General features: G+C 53.5%; 1 protein-coding gene across 1 annotated transcript in view; it reads left to right on the top strand.

The window, feature by feature from the left end:
• Nucleotides 1-21739, top strand: part of SLCO2A1 (solute carrier organic anion transporter family member 2A1) — a 78038-nt gene that overhangs the window by 45827 nt on the left and 10472 nt on the right. The window contains exons 4-10 of the mRNA XM_061194652.1: nucleotides 12169-12396; nucleotides 13187-13285; nucleotides 15220-15356; nucleotides 17184-17262; nucleotides 17773-17937; nucleotides 18970-19159; nucleotides 20765-20930. Of these exons, the coding sequence (XP_061050635.1) occupies nucleotides 12169-12396; nucleotides 13187-13285; nucleotides 15220-15356; nucleotides 17184-17262; nucleotides 17773-17937; nucleotides 18970-19159; nucleotides 20765-20930 (1064 nt within the window). The remainder of the gene's footprint in view (nucleotides 1-12168; nucleotides 12397-13186; nucleotides 13286-15219; nucleotides 15357-17183; nucleotides 17263-17772; nucleotides 17938-18969; nucleotides 19160-20764; nucleotides 20931-21739) is intronic.

A 21739-nucleotide genomic window follows, 5' to 3' on the forward strand; every position in this document is an offset into this window, starting at 1 on the left:
ACCCCCAGACCTATTATCATGTGTTGACTGCTGACTCTTTCCCCTTGGAGCAAAGCTGCTCCAGAAATGAACATGGGAAATGAAAAGTAACTCTGTGTTTCAGGGAAAAAAATTAAAGAGGAGCTGAACATTGTGGGAATCGCAGAGACCTTTAACAGCTCATGGCTAATTTTAAAAAGGCCATGCAGACATTTATGAATGTTTAGATTTGCTAAATGTCAGTGGGGTCCGGAAACACGCCTGGCGCCTTTAGAGAAAAGCCTAGCCACCAAGCCAAAGCCTCTAAGACCACTTCTGGAAGGCTCAGAGAGGTTTGGATAGGTGGGAAACAGGCCAACCCGAGACCAGTTCTCCTGGGAGACAAGAGAAGGGTCTTCGGAAACAAGTGTCTGGTAGGAGTAGGTGTAACCTGTGAGAGGTCCTGAGCCAAGTCTAGAGGGAAGTCGGCCCCACCCAGACAATGGATGCACACAGGCGGGGCTTCCTGTGGGAGGAGCAGGGCGGGGGGAGGTGTATTTTTGGAGCAGTCAAAAAAAGAAAGGGAAGAGTGGCTTTCTAGTCCTCTGCTCACGAAGTCGCCAGTCCCTCACGCACGCTGGTTCATCAGAGGCGTCCCTGGGCAGGAGGGTGGTGGGCAGGCCTGGGGACGGGAGCCTCGGGCTCCTGAGTGACTGCGCCCCTTCCTCGGCGGAGGACACGCTGGCCTGGAGCAGAACCCCAGTGCCACGCAGGGTCCTTCCACTGGGGGAGCCGCTCAGGGCCCCTGAGCTCAGGGCAGTTCAGGGGGGAGCACCCGGCTGTGGTGCCAGAGGGACCCGCTTGGAACTGTGGGGGAAGGGAGTGTGTCTGCGGGGTAAGCGTGAGTGAGTGTGTGAGGGAGGCGTTCCTCTGTGAGGAGGCGGCCCGCAGTGGAGGGAGGGGTGGAAGGTGTGGGGTCTGCGTGGGTGTGGAGGTGGAGGCGGGGATGGACGAGGGGGGCAGCGGGGCCGCTGTTAGGGTGGAGGTGCCTAGGGAGGCGGGGGGAGCACGTGTGTGCTGGGGCGGAGAGTGGGTGGACGGTCGGAGCGGGAGGTGCACAGCCCGGCCAGCTGGATCTGTTTAACCTGAAAAGGGGGGGGAAAGCAGCAGGGGGGGCGAGTCACAAAACACATGGGTGTTATCAAGTCAACTGAGAGGGAAACAGCCCTGAACGGATGAGCACAGCTAAGCTAACGAGACCTGATGTGGAACACATTTTCAACGCACAGTATAGGAAAGAAGAGATGGAGAGATGACAGAAGACACCAGGCTGCTGTGTTGCGTGTCAGGGGGAAGGCCAGGGAAGGAGCTGGGGCTGCGGAGAAGGGGCATCTCCAAGGCACGGCCCCAGCGGCTGACCTGAGAGCATTTGCCTCTGTCAGGCTCTCTTAACGGCTGTTTCGTGGGAGAGTCACGACCCCCCCTGGCTGGCCTGGAGGCGGGATCCCTTGTTCTTCTCCAGCCCTGGCCCCAGGAGAGACCTGAGTGTGACTCCCCCTCCCCTGGAGGCTCGTTCCTCACTTCCCTTGCTCAGGAGTGAGGCTGGGGGGTGCAGTCCTGCTCCATGTCTGGTGCGGAGGGGAGGGACGCCTAGGGGCCAGGCTGCGTCCTGCGTCCTGCTCCTCTGGGGAGAGCGGCGTCCCGGGGACCCCTGGCGGACTGTGTGTCTTGGGCCCACCCAAGGCAGCGGGGAGGGTCTCCTGGGGAGAGTCAGCAGCCAGGGTGGAAAAGGAAGGCTGGTTACAATTCCAGTGGCTATGGTTGCCCCAGGAAAACTGTCAGGGAGTCGGGGATAGCCCCACAGAAGCAGGGTGCCAGCCCCTGTTCCCTGGGGCACTGTGGTTTGAAGAAACCATTGATGCCTCCTGCCCGAGACGTTGGGTCCCCAAGGACCCCCAGAGGACACAGGGAGCAGCTTCTGCTCTTCTTGCCACACTCGAGGCTGCTGTGCCCAGACACCTCCTGTGGCCCAAAGGCTTGACTAGGGAACCAGCAGGCACATTCGGGCAGCGAGCGACCCACGCCACGAGGCAGGAAACCAGCAGAAGCAGTTTCTTTCTCTCTCGAACAAAAGGACTTTTGAGGATTCAGAGCTTGGATTGGCCGCCGTCAGGGGATGTGAGGCTCAGAGATCTCAAGGGGGAAACGGCAAAGAGAAGTCAGGTATTTGGAGGTGGGGAGGTCATGGAAGTGGAGCCCCGTGGTGGGATTCGTACCCTTGTAGAAGAGGCCAGGGAGCTGTCTGGCTCTCTTTCAGCCCTGTGAGGGTGCAGCGGGAAGCCAGCAGTCTGGCTCTCACCAGAACCCCACCATGCTGGCACCCCGATTTTGGACCTCCTGCCTCCAGAACTTTGAGAAGTAATTACGCTGTGTGTTAGCCTCCCAGGCTATGATTCTTTGGTACAGCAGCCGTAGCTGACTCCAGAAGATTCAGTCCCTTTGGCTGGAGCCCCTCCTTGTAGCCTGGGATCTCATCTTGAATTTTCAGCCTTTGAACTGTCTTATTTGCCATTGCCACCGGCTTCGCACCATTCATGTCCTTCACAAATCTGTCAGCTGTTCTCAGCTGTCCCCAGGTCCGGGACAGTGGTGCTGCGTGGTGTCTCCCAGGTCACACTGGCCCATCTGCGCCTCCACTGGGCACGCTTTGAGCAGTTCTCCCTGGAGGACTCAGCCACGTGTCCACCTCTGGTCTGGATATCTGTCAGGATATCATGACAGGCTTTGTCAAAAGGCTTCCTCCACTCAAGTAACACCGTGTTATGGCTTCCTGCCAGTCTGGGAGCCCCATTAACAAAGGAAATGAGCTTGGTTTGGCATGACTGGCTCTTGATGAACTCATGTTGGCTCAGCTAATCCCTTTTTTTCCCCCCCCTTCAAATTGCTCCTCATCAGCCTGTTAATAAATCTGTGAACAATAAGTTCTGCTTCACTCCCAACTGGGGGGTGCAAATTAAGCGCACATTCTCTTTGAATACTAAAATTAAATGTCTCTGAGCCGCCATCCTGTTGCCTCGGGTGTGTCTTGCTTCCCTCCTATCCACTAAGAAACAGTGTTGATGATGAGCTGAGCTGGGTGATGCCTCTTTCCGAGGCCTGGTGGCGGTTCCTCGGGCGGGCGCGTGTGCGGGGCGGGGGTAGGGTGGGGCTGGGACAAGCCCCTTGCCAGCAGTGTGGTGCCCAGCCTGTCACACTGAGCACAGTGGACCTGCCCTCTCATGCCCAGCTCACTGGTCCCATGGCCTCCTCAATACAAGTAGGCATTTCCCCATGGCCCCTCTAGTGCCAGGGTGGCGGTGCGGAAGGGGCGTCCAGCCTCAGTCTCCGTCTCGGAAACTCAGTCTTGAGAGCAGAGCAGGGGAACCCTCTTCTTCCACTCACCTAAGCTCACTCTTTTCCTGCATGGACGTGAATCCTTGCAAGCAACCCACTTGCCCTCAACCCCTCTATTACATCCATCCGTTGCTAGTGACCAGCGCTGATCTTACTTGTCTCTAAGTTTCTGGATCCAGTCCCCAAGTCCTTAAAAACCTGGGCAATAATGCCTGTCTCCAGGGTTCTGCCATCTCCCACATCTGTTTAAATTTCTCCGTTTCTGGCCTATTTGGATGAATATGGATCTTACCGTGTGATCACTGTATCCCAGGTTGTGACATTGTTATTCATTTTCATCTGAATAAGAACGTTACAAGGTAGGTATGATTATCTGTATCGTTTTGGAGGTGAAGAGACTAAGATTCTGAGAGTTCCCTGACCAGTGAACAGCAGAACCCAGACTGGAGCCCGGTCTGCCTGCTTCAAAATACGAACTCCTTGCACTGCTCCACCATGTGACCCAGGCTGTCAACCCCCAGCTAGCGCAGAAGGATATGTTCTCCTGGTTTCCCAAAATAAAAGTCAGAATGCACGTGCCCATAGAAATCATTTTCTAAGTGGAGGCTTAGTCTAGTTGGAAGAGAACACATGTTATCACAGGGGCATGATGGACTGACAAGGCTTTGTGAACTCCATGGGGACCCAATCACCTCTGATATGCAAACAAGTCACTTTATAAATGACTTTGAGATCTCAATCATGAGTAAGTTCGGGACAGCCTGTTCCAGGCCTGCCGGTGGGCGCTGCCAGAGTTTCGGGAAGAACTGTTGAGTGGCCGAATTTAGGAGGATGAGGAAATAGGTCTTTCAGAGTGGAACATTCTGAATGAGGTCCCAGGAGTTTGCTGATAGCTCGAGGCTTGGCATTTTGGCCACGCTTCCAGAAAACTCTCCGGAAGCACTGCTGCCTTTCTCTATTGTTCTCTTATGGGTTGCTTCTGAGGTTTGGGTCTTGCTAACCTCCTCCTCATTTGGCCCTACTCACTCGCAAACGGTGCCCCCTTCCGAGCAGGGAGGTAACGGGTGGCTCTCAAGGTGCTGCCCTCTTGTTTCCTGGCACAATTCTCTCTTTCCTCTACCAGACGACAGGAAGGACTACTCAAAGGAAAGCCCACTCGCCACAGCCTTCCTACATTGCTCAACCCTTCTAGGGTCCTCTCTTGGCCCCAGCGCTGGATCTTTGTGCAGACACCTCTTATTAGACCCTTGACAGCCCGCTGGCCTCATCCTGGCTGCACCTGGAACATGTGTCCTTGAACAACGGAGAGGCCAGACCTTAGTCTGCCCAGCTCCACCCCTCTCTGTGGGTCCCATTCCAGGGAGGTAGCCCTTCCTGCCACCGCGTCCCCACTTTCCAAACCCACGGAGAGGTTCAGAAATTAGAGCTGAAATTCTGCGTACGTAAATTGTGGGATGAGTCAGAGGGTTGACTGGTGTGCATCTGGGCTGGTGGGGGGGAAGCTGGAGGAGGGGAGAGGTCCCGACTTGTTTCTAGTTAGCCCTGTGAAAACTGGCACGGCTAGACCTCTGGTGTCTTGTGGGAAGAATGTGCTCTGATAAACTTGAGCCTTCCCGAAGTGGGCCTCAGGGAAGATGAGAAACAGACTGACAGCCAGTTGGAACATACCCCCTCCCTCCCTTACCCAGGCCCCTCAAGGCAGAGGCGGGTGGCCCCCGAGTCTGTGGTGGCTGGAAGAAGCAGGCGTTTCTCTGACCATGTCAGAGGATCTGATGGTGGGCAGGTGGGAGGAGGAGGGCAGTGAGCTTCTGTAAGTCCAAGGAGAGGACTGGGTGCGGGGCGTTTGCTGGAACGCCTGAGGAACGGGGAGAGGTTGCTCTCTCTTCCTCACGTGGCCCGAGCTCTTCTGTTCCAGGGAGGAGAGGGGTGGGGTGGGCTGCAGAAAGCTGAGCCCCACAGCTCTGCCAGTGGGTCCTGATACAGGTCTTTTCACTCCATCACTGTCTTCTTCTTTTTAAGAGAAGAGCCTAATGTTCTAAACTCTAGAAGACTCTGTCCTCACCAGAGCGAGCTGGCCACGGCCATCACCGCAGGGAGGCCCAGGCATGAGTTCCTGGAAAGCTCAGACCTTGTCTCTGACAAACACCTTCTCCACAACACAACACGTCAGGGAGCAGCGGGTCCTACCCACCGCCGCACCCCGCCTCCAGGACGGAGAGCAAGCTGCTGCTTCCCAGGTGGAGGAACAGATCTTTCCCTTTCGCCTGTGTCACAGCCTGGTCTGGGGTGGATTTGGTCCCATTTAGGGCAGGTATAAGGAAAAGAGAGTTTGTTGGGAGATCTTGAATTAAAATTTGGAATGTAGAATAGCCCAAAAGGATCTCAGTAGACTTGGATTTAATTTGGGGCCAATTGATTATCTTTTAAAGTACACATTTTTAAAAATTTACTTATTTTAATTTATTTATTTTTGGCCACGTTGGGTCTTCGTTGCTGCACGCGGGCTTTCTCTAGTTGTGGCGAGTGGGGAGCTAGTCTTCGTTGTGGCGCGCGGGCTTTCTCTAGTTGTGGCGAGTGGGGAGCTAGTCTTCGTTGTGGCGCGCGGGCTTTCTCTAGTTGTGGCGAGTGGGGAGCTAGTCTTCGTTGTGGCGCGCGGGCTTCTCATTGCGGTGGCTTCTCTTGTTGGGGAGCATGGGCTGTAGGCGTGCGGGCTTCAGCAGTTGTGGCACGCGGGCTCAGTAGTTGTGGCTCGCGGGCTCTAGAGCACAGGCTCAGTAGTTGTGGTGCACGTGGGCTCAGTAGTTGTGGCTCGTGGGCTCTAGAGTACAGGCTCAGTAGTTTTGGCACACGGGCTTAGTTGCTCCACGGCATGTGGGATCTTCCCGGACCAGGGCTCGAACCCGTGTCCCCAGCATTAGCAGGCGGATTCTTAAACACTGCACCACCAGGGAAGTCCCCAAATACACATTTTTAATAAAGGCAGTTAGTTTCTGACATGTAATCTGACATTCTAAAAGTTAATGATAACAGTTAAAAGATACCCAGAGAATTTTGCCTCCTGGACACTTCATTAGGTGAAATTTCGTGAGGATTTTTGTGGCACTGGTGCACCGTGCAACATGCCATGTGAAGACTTAATAAGCCAGTCAACATTTTTACAATCTTTGATGACCGCTAAATGGCACACAAAAAATAATTTTGCCAGCAACAATGTTCTAATACATATGACTTTAGTAAAATAATAAGAATCAGCAAAATCAAGAACTAGAGCTCTGAAAAGAAACACTTATTCTCTGGCCCTTTGTTTCTGAGGCTCCTGCTTCCCTACAGCCAGCCTGGCCTTGTGTATCTGACACACCCGCTGTGGGCTGAGCATCCCCGTGCTCGCAGCCGTGGAGTGGACCAGCACTCCCTGCCTGCCTCTCATGCAACACGCAGCCTCACCTATTTTACCACCGAAGTAGCTCTTGGCTGGGTCAGTTCCGCTCTTTACACACGGGCCTTGAAAACTGGTTAATCCCTCCAGTGTGTTAGTTGTACTGCCCCCCTCCTGATCGTCACCCTCTGGGTTCTCCTTAGGATGTAATCCAGGCCCCTTTGCAGGACACGGCAGCCCTCCAGGAGCAGCTGGGCCTCGCCCTGGCGGTGTCTGCATACTGACCCCGCTGAACCTCTGAGCTCTCCCCTCCTCACCACGGCTCTTCTGTCTCCTCCTGCTGATCCTTCTCAGCTCAGGGGCTATTGTCTCTGGGAATCCTTCCCAAACCCTCTCCCCAACAGCACTGGGTTTGGTGCCTCCCCACGTGCTCTCTGGTACGCTGTGGATACCAGGCTGTATTTTTTATTGTGGTAAAATATATATAACATAAAATTTGCCATTTAAACGTGTCCAATTCAGGGCATTAAGTACTTTCACACTGTTGTACAGCCATTGTCACCATCCATCTCCAGAGCTTTTTCATCTTTCCCAATGGAAACTGTGCCCCTTAAACACTAACTCCCTCTTTCCCCTTCCCCCAGCCCCTGCCTGGCAACCATCATTCTGCTTTCTGTCTCTATGAATTTGTCTATTCTAGGTTCCTCATATAAATGGAGTCGTGCAATGGTTGTACTTTTGTGTCTGACTTGTTTCAGTTAGCATAATATCTTCAAGGTTCATTCATTTTTTATGTAACATGTGTATTAAGCCTTCCTTTTTAAGGCTCCATAATATTCCATTGCATGTGTATATCACATTATGTTTATCCATTCATCTGATGGACATTTGGGTTGTTTCCACCTTTTGGCTATTGTGAACAATCTGGCTATGAACACCAGTGTACAAATACCTGTTCAAGTCCCGGCTTTGAATTCTTTTGGGTAAATACCCAGGAGTGTACATGCTGGATAATATGGTAGTTCTATGTTTAATTTTTTTTGAAGAATTTCCATACTGTTTTCCACAGTGGCTGCACTATTTTACATTCTTACCAGCAATGCACAAGGGTTCTAATTTCTCTACATCTTACCCAACACTTGTTTTCTGTTTTTTGAAGGGTATGAAATGGTATCTCACTGTGGTTTTGATTTGACCAATATTTTGGCAACGTTGCGGTTGCTTCTTTGATGATGTGTGTACCACAGCAGACAGAAGGCTTTGGAAGGTGTGTCCAGGTGTCTTTTCAGGTCTTAGCATCCCAGCTTTTCCCTGTGAGGCAGGCATCGTCCATGGGAGCTGACGGGCCTGGGTGTGGTCCTTCAGTGGCTGCACTGGGAGCAGGGGCCAATTCTTTGCACCTCTTTCCCCGTGTGGTCGTTTGCCTTTGGGTGATCTTTACACCACCCTTGCACTTAAGGGAGACCTGGCCCTGCCACCCCATAGCCGACCAGACAACATGTGACAGGGAGCTGCTGTCACACCTAGACAGAGACAGGCAGCTCAGCCAATTACATTTGCAAGTGACAGTAGCCCACGGTTTTAGGGAACTCCAAACTTTGCTCATTTCCTCTTACAAAATCTACTGGAAATTTGTTTGAATCTTCTGAAAAGAAATGCCCATTTGAGAACTTACCCATTTGAGCAGCTTTTTAATTTACGAGCCCTTTAGATGTGTGTCACCTCAGTCAAAGTTGGCAGAGGGAGGTGAGCAGGGCGTGCAGCCAACTGTTTGAGTGACCGCACAGCTGCACCTGGCCTGTTGGTAGCACAGATCAGAGGGTGGCCAGGGCCAGGCAGCCAGCCGGCTCCGCCCTCATTCCTGAACTTGCCCATATGGTCTTGAGAAGGGTAGTGGGGTCTTTTTCTAAAGACTAGCACAGCCCACAGCATGTAAACACTCACCCGCTGGGGTGTCCGTGTGGCTGCCGCACTGAGGGCACGGAGTGAGCTGTGAGCCTGGTCCTCCGGCTACCGCCCACCCTCTGCAGTGCATGGCCCCTTCCCCGGAATCCTCTGAGGTCTTTCAAAGTCAAGGTCACTGACGTGAGGAGTCAGATCCAGGACTAGAACCCAGGTCCCAGGCTCCCAGCCCAGCCGCTCCAACATCTATGGGCCTTGCCTGCCCACAGCCACCTGGGCCTCCCCCTGGGGATGAGCGTGAGTCTGCCAGCACCACAGCCCCGTCTCTGAGTGTTGGACACGGGGCAGTGTTGGTGGGAGGGTTCCTGAGTGTGGTGAGGAGTGGGCTCTTTCTCAGCAGGAACATTTCACAGCTTTGTGCTTCCAGACTAAAGTGACGATCCTGAGAATCAGGCCCTTGCAGCATCACTGAGGCACACCAGCCTTCCTACAAAGGGGCAGGCACAGCCATCAGCCATGCTGACTGACCAGCGGGTCCAGTTTTTCATGCCTGCTCCCCTTTCTGGAACCATAGCCTTCTAGCCCTTTAATGACCCATAGGGACTGTCCCTATCCAGCCACCTTATGGTCTCCGCCTAAAGGGAAACTGAGGCTCAGAGAGGTTCAGAAACTTGCTCAAGATCACACAGCTACCTAGGGCTAAAACCAATTTTTCTTTCTTCAAAAAAAAAAAAATGCCTTTATTGAGATATGATTGACATGTAAAAAGCTGTACATAGTAATGTATAAAACTTAATGAATTTGAGGATGAGTATACCCATGAAACCATCACCACCATCAAAGCCACAGACATATCCATCATGTACCAAACTTTCCTCCTGCCCCTTTATTGTGTGTGTGTGTGTGTGTTAAGAACACTTAAGTTCTACCCTCTTAGTAAATTTTGAGTGTATAGTGCAGTATTGTTATCTACAGGCGCTATGCTGTCTAGTAGATCTCCCGACAGAACTTATCTGACATAACTGAAACTTTATACCCTTGACCATCACCTCCCCATTTCCCCCTCCCCCAAGCCCCTGGCGATCACCATTCTACTCTCTGCTTCTTTGTGTTTGACTGTTTTAGATTCCACATATAAGTGAGATCATACAGTATTTGTCTTTCTGTGTCTGGCTTATTTCACCAAAGCCAATTTCTTGACTCTTTATACCATGTGTTTGTTTCGTCTCTTTGTCTCGGATTTCAGCAAAACTCCCAGCAGCCAGCCTCTTTCCAGGATACCTCTACCTGGGAGGAAGTTCCCAGACACTTACAGAGGTCAGAGGGCTCATGTGTTTGAATGTAACTAGGGATGGGTAGGAATCTCCCCAGGCCTGGCTCCTCCATCCCTGCAAAATGTGTGTTGTGTCTTTTCAAAGCTGCCATTTCAGATTTGATTTCATTAAGGACTTTGAGTCAGGCACACATGGGTTCAAATACCAGCTCTGCCCCAGAGCAACCACTTATGTGGGCCAATAACCCCTGTGAGCAGGACAAAATGTACGTCACAGCCTTGGCAGTGTCTGCCTGTGCAGTAAATAGAAGCTTAAAAATTCTGGCGCTGGAACTTGGATCTCTACAGTAAAGCGTGTAAGTCAGAGAAAGGCCCAATACACAAGCAAGGAGAGGCGTCAGGGAAGGTGGGGTGGGCAGAGAAACTCAGCCCTAGTGTGATGGGCCTGCCTTTTGCAGGCCTAGGGCAATGGCTGTGGAACAAAGAAATAAGAAGTGGGAGAGACATTGTTAAATTTTGGCTATATATTTTTATGAAAAAAATATTTTTAATTTAAAAGCTTTTACTGTTGCTTTATTTCAAAAGTATCTTGTGTTCATTATAGAAAAATTAGAAAGTACACTGAGGCAAGCACACACACACACAAAGATCACCACAATCCCATCACCCTGAGAGAACCATGGTCTTCCAGAGTTTTTCTCTGCATATTCCATCAGGCCGCATACATTTTATAAATTAGGGATCATATTCTTCTCCAAACTACTAGTTATTTTTTGAATCTACAAGATGTTACAGCTGTCTTTGCATGTCAGTAAGGCTACCTCCCCACTCTAATTCTAAGAGGCGCCTCCTATTTACCCATGTGGTTAGACCACTCTCTATCCGAACCCTGAATTGAAAGGTGGGACAATGGGTGTGGAGTGGGAGGAGGAAGGTACAGAGGGACACTCACAAAAGTCTGGGGCTGGCCGTTGGCCTGGGTGCACACAGCTCCCCTGCACACAGCTGGGGTCAGGTCTGGATGACCTTGACCAGACAGGCGTCTTGGCCCCCTTTGCCAAGGGGCCCCCTGATCGATGGGGGAGCCCCCTAGGCCAGTGGTTTTTAAACATGTCCTACACAGGCACTAGTATAGAGGACAGGAGATGCTGGGGCCAGGCTGGACAAGCATGTGTGTCTGCGGGAGGTGAGGGGACGATGAGGAGGGCAGACCCCTCCCCAGCCCCACCGTCCAGAGGAGCCCTGAGCTCAACAGCACTGGGCAGAGTCCAGTGTGATGGACAGATCTCGTCCACGGCCCTCGCTTTTCCTCTCTGTGGGACCCTGAGGCCCACCCAGCTCAGAGCTCTGCCGTCTCTGGGAGGGCCACAAATGAGAGTGAAACGGAACTCCAGGGAGCGGGATCAGGGACGTTAGCAGTTTCCATTGGCTTCTACAAGGCTGGGAAAGAAGGCATCTCATGGAAAGGAGCCCTCAGGAGCCCTCAAGGCCTCGGGGAGCTGACAGCGCTCTTTGTTTCATGTGGGCCAAATTGGAAACAGTGGCATGGGAGTGGCCGTCCAGCCTGGCCAGGTCCCCAAAGCCATAGGCACTGGTGCCCACAGGCCACACTGGGGCCTCTGGGGCCCTCACAGAAGGTGCAGCCTAGCTCCTGTGGGTGCAGCCTCGCCCCCCCATCTGTAACAGGAGGGTTTAAACCGGACGGTCTCAAAGTCCCTTCAGCTTCCCAGGTTCTTGACCCTTGGGAGCTGCCAGGTTGGGTAAGCACGTTCAATGCCTTTGACAACAGGGCTCTCTAGCGTGACCCAATGCCGGGTTCATCCAGGAGTGAGGGATCTGGGAGTCATGACCCCTGGCGAGCATCCCAGGCTGGGGGTGACACCATCTTCTGTGGGACAGAATGACCTCTGTCCTGCTGAAGTGAACCACACCTTGGGGGCCCGAGCCTGAGGCTGTGCACAGGGGCACTGAAGGCCGACAAGCCTGGGTTCCTCTTTCCCAGGGAGGAAGGTACTGATCCCTCCATGCCCAGCCCCCCACCTGCACCCAGAGAGGAGAAGGAATGGATCCCCAGGAGACGAGGATGCCTCTCACACCCGACAAGGGCTGGGCCGCCTCAGGGCAGGGAGCCCACCCTCTCCCCTCCTTTCACGTTTGTTTCTAGAGCCGCTCCCAGAAGGCCTGGGAGAAAGGCCGGGTCTGGAGGCCAGCTGATGCGGCCAGGACTCCAGGGTGGGGGTGACCGGCGCCCCCTGTCTCATTGCAGGGAACAGCAGCCGCCTCCAGACTGAGCTCTGTCAGAAACACTGGCAGGGCCTGCCCCCCAGCAAGTGCCACAGCAGCACCCAGGACTCCCGGAAGGAGACCAGCAGCATGTGGGGTCTGATGGTGGTGGCCCAGCTGCTGGCGGGCATCGGCACGGTGCCCATCCAGCCGTTCGGGATCTCCTACGTGGACGACTTCTCGGAGCCCAACAACTCGCCCCTGTACATCTGTGAGTCGGGCTTGAAGAGGGCTGCGGGATGGGGGCGGGTCCTGACGTGGCCCAGCCAATGTGTGCAGAGGTCTGGGGATCTGACACACCTGGTCTGAGTCCCGGCCCAGGCACCAGCTCCTCACCTGCAGGATGGGGCCCACAGTCTCTGCGCACTGGGGACGTGGGAGTACCTGAGGTGATGTACGTGAGCCCTTGGTCCCAGGGCAGGCACCGGGCAGCTCCTCGACCAGCAGTAGCTACTACGTCTGTCGAGTCTGGGCACAGGCTGGGCACACATGTTCTCTGAGCCATCCACTTAGGGAAAAGTTTGGCCTCAAAGAAGCATATGCAAAGCAGATAGCACATGACCATCTGACTGACCAAATCCTTTCCTTAGAACAAGCCACACTGAGTATCCTCAGGGCCCACGGCCCAGACCAGACAGACCACACCCACAGGCTCTGTGGCCCACAAGCTCCCCCGGGGCTGCCACTGCCACATTGTACCTGCAAGGAGATTTGCCCACCAACACGCACCTGGGCCAGCATCTGTAAATGCCGAGGAGGCCGCTTCTCTCCCGGCAAGCGGATCTCTCTGGCATCTGGCTGGAGGAGAAACAGCTTTGGTTCCGCACATCTCAGGATCTTGAGTGGCTCCAGCCATGCCTATAGTAAATGCCACAGGTGTGGACTTGTCAGGGCCAGGGGACAGATGGGGTGATGTCTCAGGAACCCCTCAGCAAGGGAAAGAGCCCGGGGCTGCCACCCTCTCAATCCCTCTCAGCCTCCTTTCCTCCTCCCCTTTCCAGCCATCTTATTTGCCATCTCTGTATTCGGACCGGCTTTCGGGTACCTGCTGGGCTCGGTCATGCTGCAGATCTTTGTGGACTACGGCAGGGTGGACACAGGTGAGTGTGTGCCAGGACCACAACCCCCAGCCAATCAGGACAAGGATGAAGCTTGAACTTTAAATGCTCACGGCCCCCTCGCCACCCACTCCCTCCCTCCCTCCTGCAGTCAGCAGACAGCGTGGGCCTCCTCTCTCCAGGGCCCGGGGTGGGGGTGGGCAAGGGGGATGAACTGCTGAAGAAAACACACTTTCTTCCCTAAGAAATCACACTTTCTGCAGCGGGAAACCTTGAGACCTAGGGCAGGGGCTCAGGTGTTGCCACCACAGCTGCCTGTCTTGGTGGTGGTATTAAAAAGAGCTCTATGATTCTTTGATTCTAAGATGGTTTTGATTGTTTAAGAAAATATTGATAAGAGCTCTTTGGGGGAAAAGAAGAAGCACTACATAGAATACACACATGGATTATGACTCCCATCCAGAGGGGTGTAACATCGTGTTTAACCATGTGGGCACAGGTAGCAGAGAACCTGTGTCTAATCCTGGTTCCACCTCCTCTACTGGCTGAGTGATCTTGGGCAAGTATCTTCATCCTTTCTGTGCCTCAGTTTCCTCATCTGTAAAATGGGGCTAATGATAGTGAAATAGAGATGTTGCCGTGTTTAGAACATGCCTAATATATATTGAGGTTGACAGGAGTGAGCTCTTTAAAAAGTGATCTGGATGAAGCCACTGTGTATGTTAGGATGAGAAAGTACAATCCATAGACAGGATCACACGTACTGAGTTAACCGTTCAGGGAGCTGACCCCAGGATGGACCCTGCAAGGGCATATGGCTATTGTGAGGTTGCCTTACACACCCCAGCCTCCCACAAGACAGGGAAGACTGCCACTGTCACAGAGGGACAGACAAAGTGCTTTGACAGTTCCAAGGCAGAAAAAGTGCTCCTCCATGAGGTGATGAGGGAGGGCCTCCCAGAGAGGTGAGATCTGCATCCCATGTGGGTGGAATTACACAGGTGGTGATGGGAGAGGCCTTCCCAGTGGAGGAAACCATCCGGACAGAGCCAAGGGGGGCAATGCGTGGGGCGTGTGTGGGTGATATGTAAGTTCCCACAGGCCAGATGTGGCTGGAAGGCAGGTCCAAGCCAGACCTTCAGGAATAACACCCCCCCACCCGCCAGTGCCCAGCACCCAGATCAGAACCTGCCTGTCTCACAAAGACTGTGGGCAGGCCTTAAGCCAGTCATGCTGCCAGAGCCCATGGACTCCTGTCCCTGGGGCTGTCTGACCACAATGTCATCTGCTCAGGGTCATCCACCTGTACTTCAAATGAAAGGGCAAAGCTAGCGGAGCTGTCTGCTCAGGGTCAAGCCATCTTTGCCCTTCACTGGCACTTCCTGAGTTGGGTCCTGGCTCTTCGCTGCCCAAAGAGACTAGCAACTGAGCTCCCAGGCCACCAGGGACAGTGCCCAGGACAGTGTTGGGCTGAGGGCTGTTCTGCTATCTTCTCCCTCCCTCCATGCCCATGTAGTTTCTTTACAAAGGGAAGTACAGTGGCAGACCCTTAGACGTGGATGGGAGACTACAAAGAAGAAAGCATCTCCTTCAGAGGCCTGGTAGCCTACTCTGTTGGTGGTTGTTTTTTTGAGCATCTAAGGATTATGAGGCCTCCTTTCTTAGGGATCAATAAAGTTGGGAGGCAGTAGCATCCAGTGATTAAGAGTGCAGGTTTGGAAACCACGAATACATGCATGGGTTTGAAAATTGACCAATGAAATGGCGCTTGCAGGCCAAAGTTAACCTCACTGATCCTCCCAGTGGCCTCCATTCTCTGAGAAGACCAGAGTGGCCTGGAGAGAGAATGCCATCTGCACGAAGATGCTAGCTCACAGCTTACCTCTTCTCCATCATGGGAAGAAAGTTTCCCCGATCAGTAAGGTGAGCTCATGCATTCATCCAACAAGCACTTGTGTCCTTTGTTTTCTCTTCAGCTGCAGTTAACTTGAGCCCCAGAGACCCCCGATGGATAGGAGCCTGGTGGCTGGGCCTGCTCATTTCCTCAGCCTGCCTAGTTGTTACCTCTTTCCCCTTTTTTTTCTTTCCTCGAGCAATGCCCAGAGGAATGGAGGTAAGCTTCTGAGAACCCACAATTCTACCGATTATAAGAGTTTCATAAAAGTAGGTAGGGGTAGAAAATAAACAGAGCTGAGAAGTTGCAGCAAGTTAAGTAAATTCTGGGTGAAATCTAAACAAGTTTCATGATACAGGACTTCTGAGAGACTTTGAGAGGTGAGAGTGCTTGTGAATTTCCAAAAGATGGTATCTCATCAGTGTTCCCTTTACCGTGTTAGCATCTCAGAGATTAGGAGGGCTCCAGGGAATGTAGTCTGGGGAAACACTGAGTTCATCTAAAGTGGGATAAAGAATTAAGAGCCAATAAAAGCTGAATATGTGCCCTGGAGCAGTTGACTTTTGCATGTAATAGGGCCGGTCATGTCTAATCCTAAAGGACTGAGTAAGAAGGGGATTCCTCGTGCTGCAGAGCGTGAGGGTGGGCTGCGAGTGGAGCACGCTTTGAGCCGACTGCCCTGCCCTGCATCTTCCAGTCATATCTGTTGGGGAAAGAAACCAGGGAAGGATGAGAATGGAAAATGGGGGGAGAAGTCTGGGTGGGGGCCTTGACCTTAGGCTGAAGGGTCTAAAACTTGTTCTGATCCCATGAAATTCTGAGTGACTGGTACCCACTCAGGTGACAACATGGCAGCTGGGTCAAAGTTGAGGTTGGAGAGTTGGGAAGGAATGAAGGCTGGAGATCTGATGAGGCCAGTGTAGAGATGGGGGATGCAGCTGAGGACCGAGGCCATGGCTGCCGGACAGCTGAGGCAAGGGCAGGGGTAGATGTCCTCGGAGGGGGTGCCGAGAAGGACTCAGCAGTGAGCTGAGAGGGGCAAAAATTTGTGCCGAGGTTCAGAGCCAGAGGCAGAGCTGGACGTCTGGCAATGAGGTGTGTGAGATCTAGGCCCAGCTTGGGGGAGGGGCGAGGGTAGAGGGGCCTCCGCTTGTCTTGAGGAAGAATTTCAGAGGTTGGCAGCACATTTGGGTGGTTTTGGGGGGAGGCAAACCTGAATCCAGCTTTGCTACTTGTCAACTAGCTGAGGGATCCTAGGTAAGTTTCCTTGCTCCTAAGTCTCCTCTGCTTTAAAATACTGGCGATAGAGTCCCTATCTTGGGAGGAGGTTGTGAGGAGTGGGACGTTGCATGCAGAGCGCTGGGTGTGGTGCCCACCGTGGAGAAAGCACTAAATGAATGGGAGCTCCTAGGCCTGCTGATGAGTCCCCTGGGGGATCCTAGTGGTGTCAGAGCTCAGGGACCTTGCGTCTGTGTGGTGGTTCAGAGCTGGGGGCCTCAGGCTGCAGCTAACAAGTTCGGAAGCGGAAGGCGAGTTCACTGAGGAGGTTTGCCCAGGAAGTGCAGGCTAAGAGCCAGGTCAGAGCCTTGAACAGGACCCAGCTTTGGGCCCAGAAGAAAGAAGGGACTCCATAGAGGAGATTGAAAGAGAGAACTGGAAAACAGAGGTCATTCTAGACCAGAGCGTCCCAGAAGCCCGCAGCCCCTGGAATCTGAGGACAGGGAAGAAGTGTAGCCATGACAGACAGACAAGGGGTGAGATCCACTCGGATGCCTTTTGGCATCAGCCAACAGTTAGATACGAAATAATATGCCCAGGTATGAAATAATATCTTGGGAGGCCCTGGCATGGACGCGTTCTGGTCGGTGGCCAAGCACCGGGCTCACTGACACGCAGGTGGTGATGGCTTTGGACGCCCTCCCACACACCCGGGGTGGCTGACCACTGCCCAGCCCTGAGCCACTAAGACCAGAAGGATCAAGGGCCCAGGGAAGGTGGCTGCAGGGCACATGGCTCATTAACCCTCACCCCATTCGCCGCCTTCAGAGGACGCCCACCATAGCGGATGAGGCAAGGAAGATGGAAGAGGCCAAGTCAAGAAGCTCCCTGGTGGATTTCATTAAACGTAACTGAGTGACCTGGCAGCCCTGGGAGGGCTGGCTTGGGGTGGGGGCGGCCCGGGGTAGCCCAGCCCATGTGGCGTTAGGTGTGGTGAGGGGCACCTAGAGCAGGTGGTCTAAAACTGGCCAACCCCTCCCGAGGGGCTCTGCCAGGGGCCCTGGTGACTGCTGCTGTGCAGATGGCAGGAGACCCAAACTCAGACAGAGGCAGCGCCACCCGCACCGCCTGGCCCACGTTCTCCTCTCCCCTCCCTGCCCATGGGTGCAGCCATCATGTACAGTCGCCCTCCGCCTGACTTCTTCCAGGCCTGTCCTCCTTTCATTCAGCCCATGTGCGTGTTGAGTGGAATCCGAGTGGCTGTGTGCCCCCAACAGGCCACTGAACGGCTCAGGGCCTGGATTCTGCCCTGAGGAAGAGAGAGGAGCTGCCTGGGGGGGAGGAAGGGCAGTGGCCAGGGTCACGGACCCTGTGACCACTGCCCGGAGGCCCGGCCCTGACGGCAGTCTGTTGGCAGGGTTCCCCCGCATCTTCCTGAGGCTCCTGATGAACCCGCTCTTCATGCTGGTGGTCCTGGCCCAGTGCACCTTCTCCTCCGTCATTGCCGGCCTCTCCACCTTCCTCAACAAGTTCCTGGAGAAGCAGTACGGCGCCTCCGCGGCCTATGCCAACTTCCTCATCGGTGAGTCCCCCGGGTGCCGCCGCAGCTGGGCCCTCCCGCCACCCACCCAGGGCCGGGAGCCCCCAGACCGGACACAGGCAGGAGCCAGAGGGTTCTTGCCTGAGAGAAAGAATTTTAAGGACATTCTTCCAGGTTGGCAATCTAGACCGCTCTTGGCAGATTTCTTAGGCCCCTATCATTCCAGACAGGAGTGGGCGGAGGCTGGGGGATGACTTCCTCCCCGCCAGAGGGGCTGAAAGCCTGACTGCCTCCCAAAGGCCCTGACATCATCAGGGGCGACAAAGGAAAGAGAGAGGATTGAACTGGGGGCTGGGCAAGATGCCTCTGGGTTTTTTCCTTCTTCTCCAATGACTTGAAGACATTCACCTGGATAAGGAGTATGGGGCCCAGTGATTCTCCGTCCCCGCTGCACTTTAGGCTCCCCTGGAGAGCTTTAAGACATACGGACGCCCAGGCCCCACCCTCGATCAATGAAAGCAGAGTGTCCAGCATCCAGCATCGGTGTTTTTTGCAGCTGAGGGTGAGAAACACTGATGTGGTCCCACCAAGTACCCAAGGGAATTATGGGGCCCAATTCACAGGTGAGCTTGACCATGTGGAAGTGGCAAGGTGGTCAGGGCGTGACCCCTGACCTCCTGTGTGGCTCTTGGCTGTGACTTCACGCCTCTAGCCTTTGGCCTCTGACTAGCACATCAGGCAGGGGGCACCATCAGTGCCTTGCTAACCCCATGTGGTCATAGCTCAAGGACAGGCCAGGTAATGAAAGGCACTTAATAAGTGCACATTCAACCCACATCCCTCTGGCTGCAAGGGCCCCACTTCTTTCTTTATTCTTGGCACAGGCAGGGCAGTCTGCCATGTCAAGATAACTCTGCAGTAAATGCTCAATTAATGTCATTTATTACTATTGCAATTAATCATATTGAATGTCGCTTCAGGAAGCCATGCCCCCTTCTCTGTGGTCCAGCTCAGTGTGCGGCCCACACACACTGCGAGGCCTGTGTACCCAGACCAGCTTCTCTCCGTCTGTAGGTGCTGTGAACCTCCCTGCTGCGGCCTTGGGGATGCTGTTTGGAGGAATCCTCATGAAGCGTTTTGTTTTCTCTCTGCAAACCATTCCCCGCGTGGCTGCCACCATCATCACCATCTCCATGATCCTCTGTGCCCCTCTGTTCTTCATGGGCTGCTCCACCCCAGTCGTGGCAGAGGTCAACCCCCGCAGGTAGTGGGAATGAGGCTGGGGCCAGAGCCTGTCAGTGGCTGCCACACGTCTTCCTTTCTGCTTCTTCAACTGTCCTCTCTCCTTTTCCCTTGTTGATCTAATCTCTTATGTGGCAACTGAGAAAATCAGATCTTGAATAGTGTGCTCAATTATGAGAAGAAATCAGAGGGTCCTAGTGGGTCACCAGCAATCAGGGTTAGGGTTCTGTTTTTTAAGAAGCACCAAAAACTAATTAGTTTGGTTTCAGGATGAATCTGTAGTGCTGTGAGCCTCAGGAACCAGGAAATAGCTACCTTTAGCATCCACTCTGTACCGGCTAAAATTACAGAGTCTTATTGAGCGTAGATGAAAGATGAGAGAAAGAAAGAAAGATGAGAGACGGAGACCTGCAAAGATCTGGGAAAGAACAAGGAAAGTGATGGCAGATTTGAAAAATTAGGGCAGGTGAGGAAGAGGGCAGGTAAAGTATACCTGTCGGTTTGCATAAAGCAACATGGTTTTAAGTTCTAAGTCTGGCTTCATGTTCAGAAAGGGCTTTGAGGACCATGAGGGAGTGTGCTGAGCAAGGAGCAGTTACTTTTTTCCTGGGAGCCACCTTTCAACAGCTCTTCTTTAAGATTTTGCCCCGTGAGGTTGCAATACTTGGAGATGCCATACTTTTCAGCCTTGGTGTTTTCTCTTTCTCTTTGAAAGAAACTCTCCTGTCTCTGGTGGATATGAGGGAAGGGAGCGTCACTCAGGACGGGACCCCCCACCCCCTGGTTTGTACTGGTCTTCTGGCTGTGGATTGAGAGAGACCAAGAAGGTTTTCACTGGGAGTTTAGCACGGGGCTTTGTCATCGGACCAGGTCCTAGTTCTGGCACTGTTCTTTACTGGTTGGGGAAAGTTACTTAACTTATCTAATCTTCAGGTTCCTCATCCACAAAAGGAGCACCACTCATTCTAGACTTACTGTGATGGCGCATGAAAAGCCCTCGGCACAGTGCCTGGAGCATGAGTTAACTAGGATTAGTATAGTTATTTTAGCAAAGCTCTGAACTGTGGTTTATCGGCCCCAATCTGGACCCTCCCCTAAGAAGATCAGGAATATCAGATATGGTAAGATTGGTGAGATCAACCAGTGAAATCCCTTGGTTGAAGCTCAGGGGAATGGAGTGACCTGGGTGATGGCTACATAGACCCAGAGACGGGAGCCATCTAGACCCTGGATTGCCTCAAGGGGCCTCAGCCCAAGCTCAGATGAAAGAGAAAGGAAGGGAAATTATTGCCTGTGACTTTCCCATAGCATCTGCCATCTGTCTCATCGGAGTCCTGACTGGTTGGCTGTCTCGACCCCCTCTGAAGTGGGGAATTTGCCAACCAAGCATTTCCAACGACTGGTAGTTTGGGCTCCTACTAGCAGAAGAAGTAGAGGTGCCATGAGCACCGGCCAAGTTCACTGTTCGCTCCAATAGACATAATTCAGATCCCTGGGTGGCACTGGCCCAAGACAAACAGAGACGCACAGGCACACTAACCAGGCAGGGGACTCACGCTGGGCTGGAGTGGAGAGGTTTTCCTTTGGTCTTGCTTTGTTTGATTCCCATTTCCTGTTTTGCTGGCAGCACATCAAGTTCTATACATCCACAGCCTCCCGCCTGCCGCAGGGACTGCTCGTGCCCAGATTCCGTCTTCCACCCAGTCTGTGGAGACGATGGGGTTGAGTACCTCTCCCCTTGCCATGCTGGCTGCAGTGAAATCAACGTCAGCTCTATAGTCTCCAAGCAACCGGTAAGGGCCGGAGGGGACCCGGGCCACTGCCGAGTGTGTGCCCCTGCAGCCGGCTCCTCCACTCGGGATGGGCAGGGCTCCACCCCACTCATTCCCAGCATCCTGGCCTCTGGGCCACACCCACCCTCTCTCCACCTCCCCTTCCCTAGGGTCATGACCAGATGCCTACAGCCTAAAGTCAATTAAAGATGGGCCGATGTCCAACAAATTCACATTCCTGAGGCCTAACAATGCTCAGAGCAGAAACAAGCCAGAGCACTCCTTCAGCTGAGGCCTGCCAGTCTCACCCTCACGGATCCTAATGGGCCTGTCTGCGTCCTGGCAGTGTTGCAAAGCCACATGGACTGGCCCAGATAAATCGAGGGCAGAGGGCCTCTGTAATGTGGACCTGGAAGCTTAGAGCCGGAAGTAGTGATAGAGGGCATTTGGTTCAATCCCTCTCGACACTCAGCTATGGCCACACAACTGGCTTGAAGTCTGCAGCTATTTAGGGGCAGATCTGAGACTAGAACTCAGGGTGCTGCCTCAGCCTGGGGCATGTCTGTGCAAGGCCAGGTGTCTCCCAGCCACAGCCTCCCACTCAGGTAGCCCACACTCACCAGGCTAACTTGGTGAGGTCCTGGCCAGCCCTCAGAGCACTACGGCTCCCAGCCTCCCAGGATCAGACAGCAGCAAACCAAGTCCAGTCATCTGTGCGGTTATTCAGCAAATACTTAGTGAACAACAGACACAGCCACGGGTGCTGAGTATTCAGGGGGGAACCCATCAGCCCAGGTCCCTGCCCTCACGAGTTTGTATTCTACCAAATA

Source organism: Eubalaena glacialis, chromosome 6 (genome assembly GCF_028564815.1).
Source record: "Eubalaena glacialis isolate mEubGla1 chromosome 6, mEubGla1.1.hap2.+ XY, whole genome shotgun sequence".
In the NCBI taxonomy this organism is placed as follows: Eukaryota; Metazoa; Chordata; class Mammalia; order Artiodactyla; family Balaenidae; genus Eubalaena; species Eubalaena glacialis.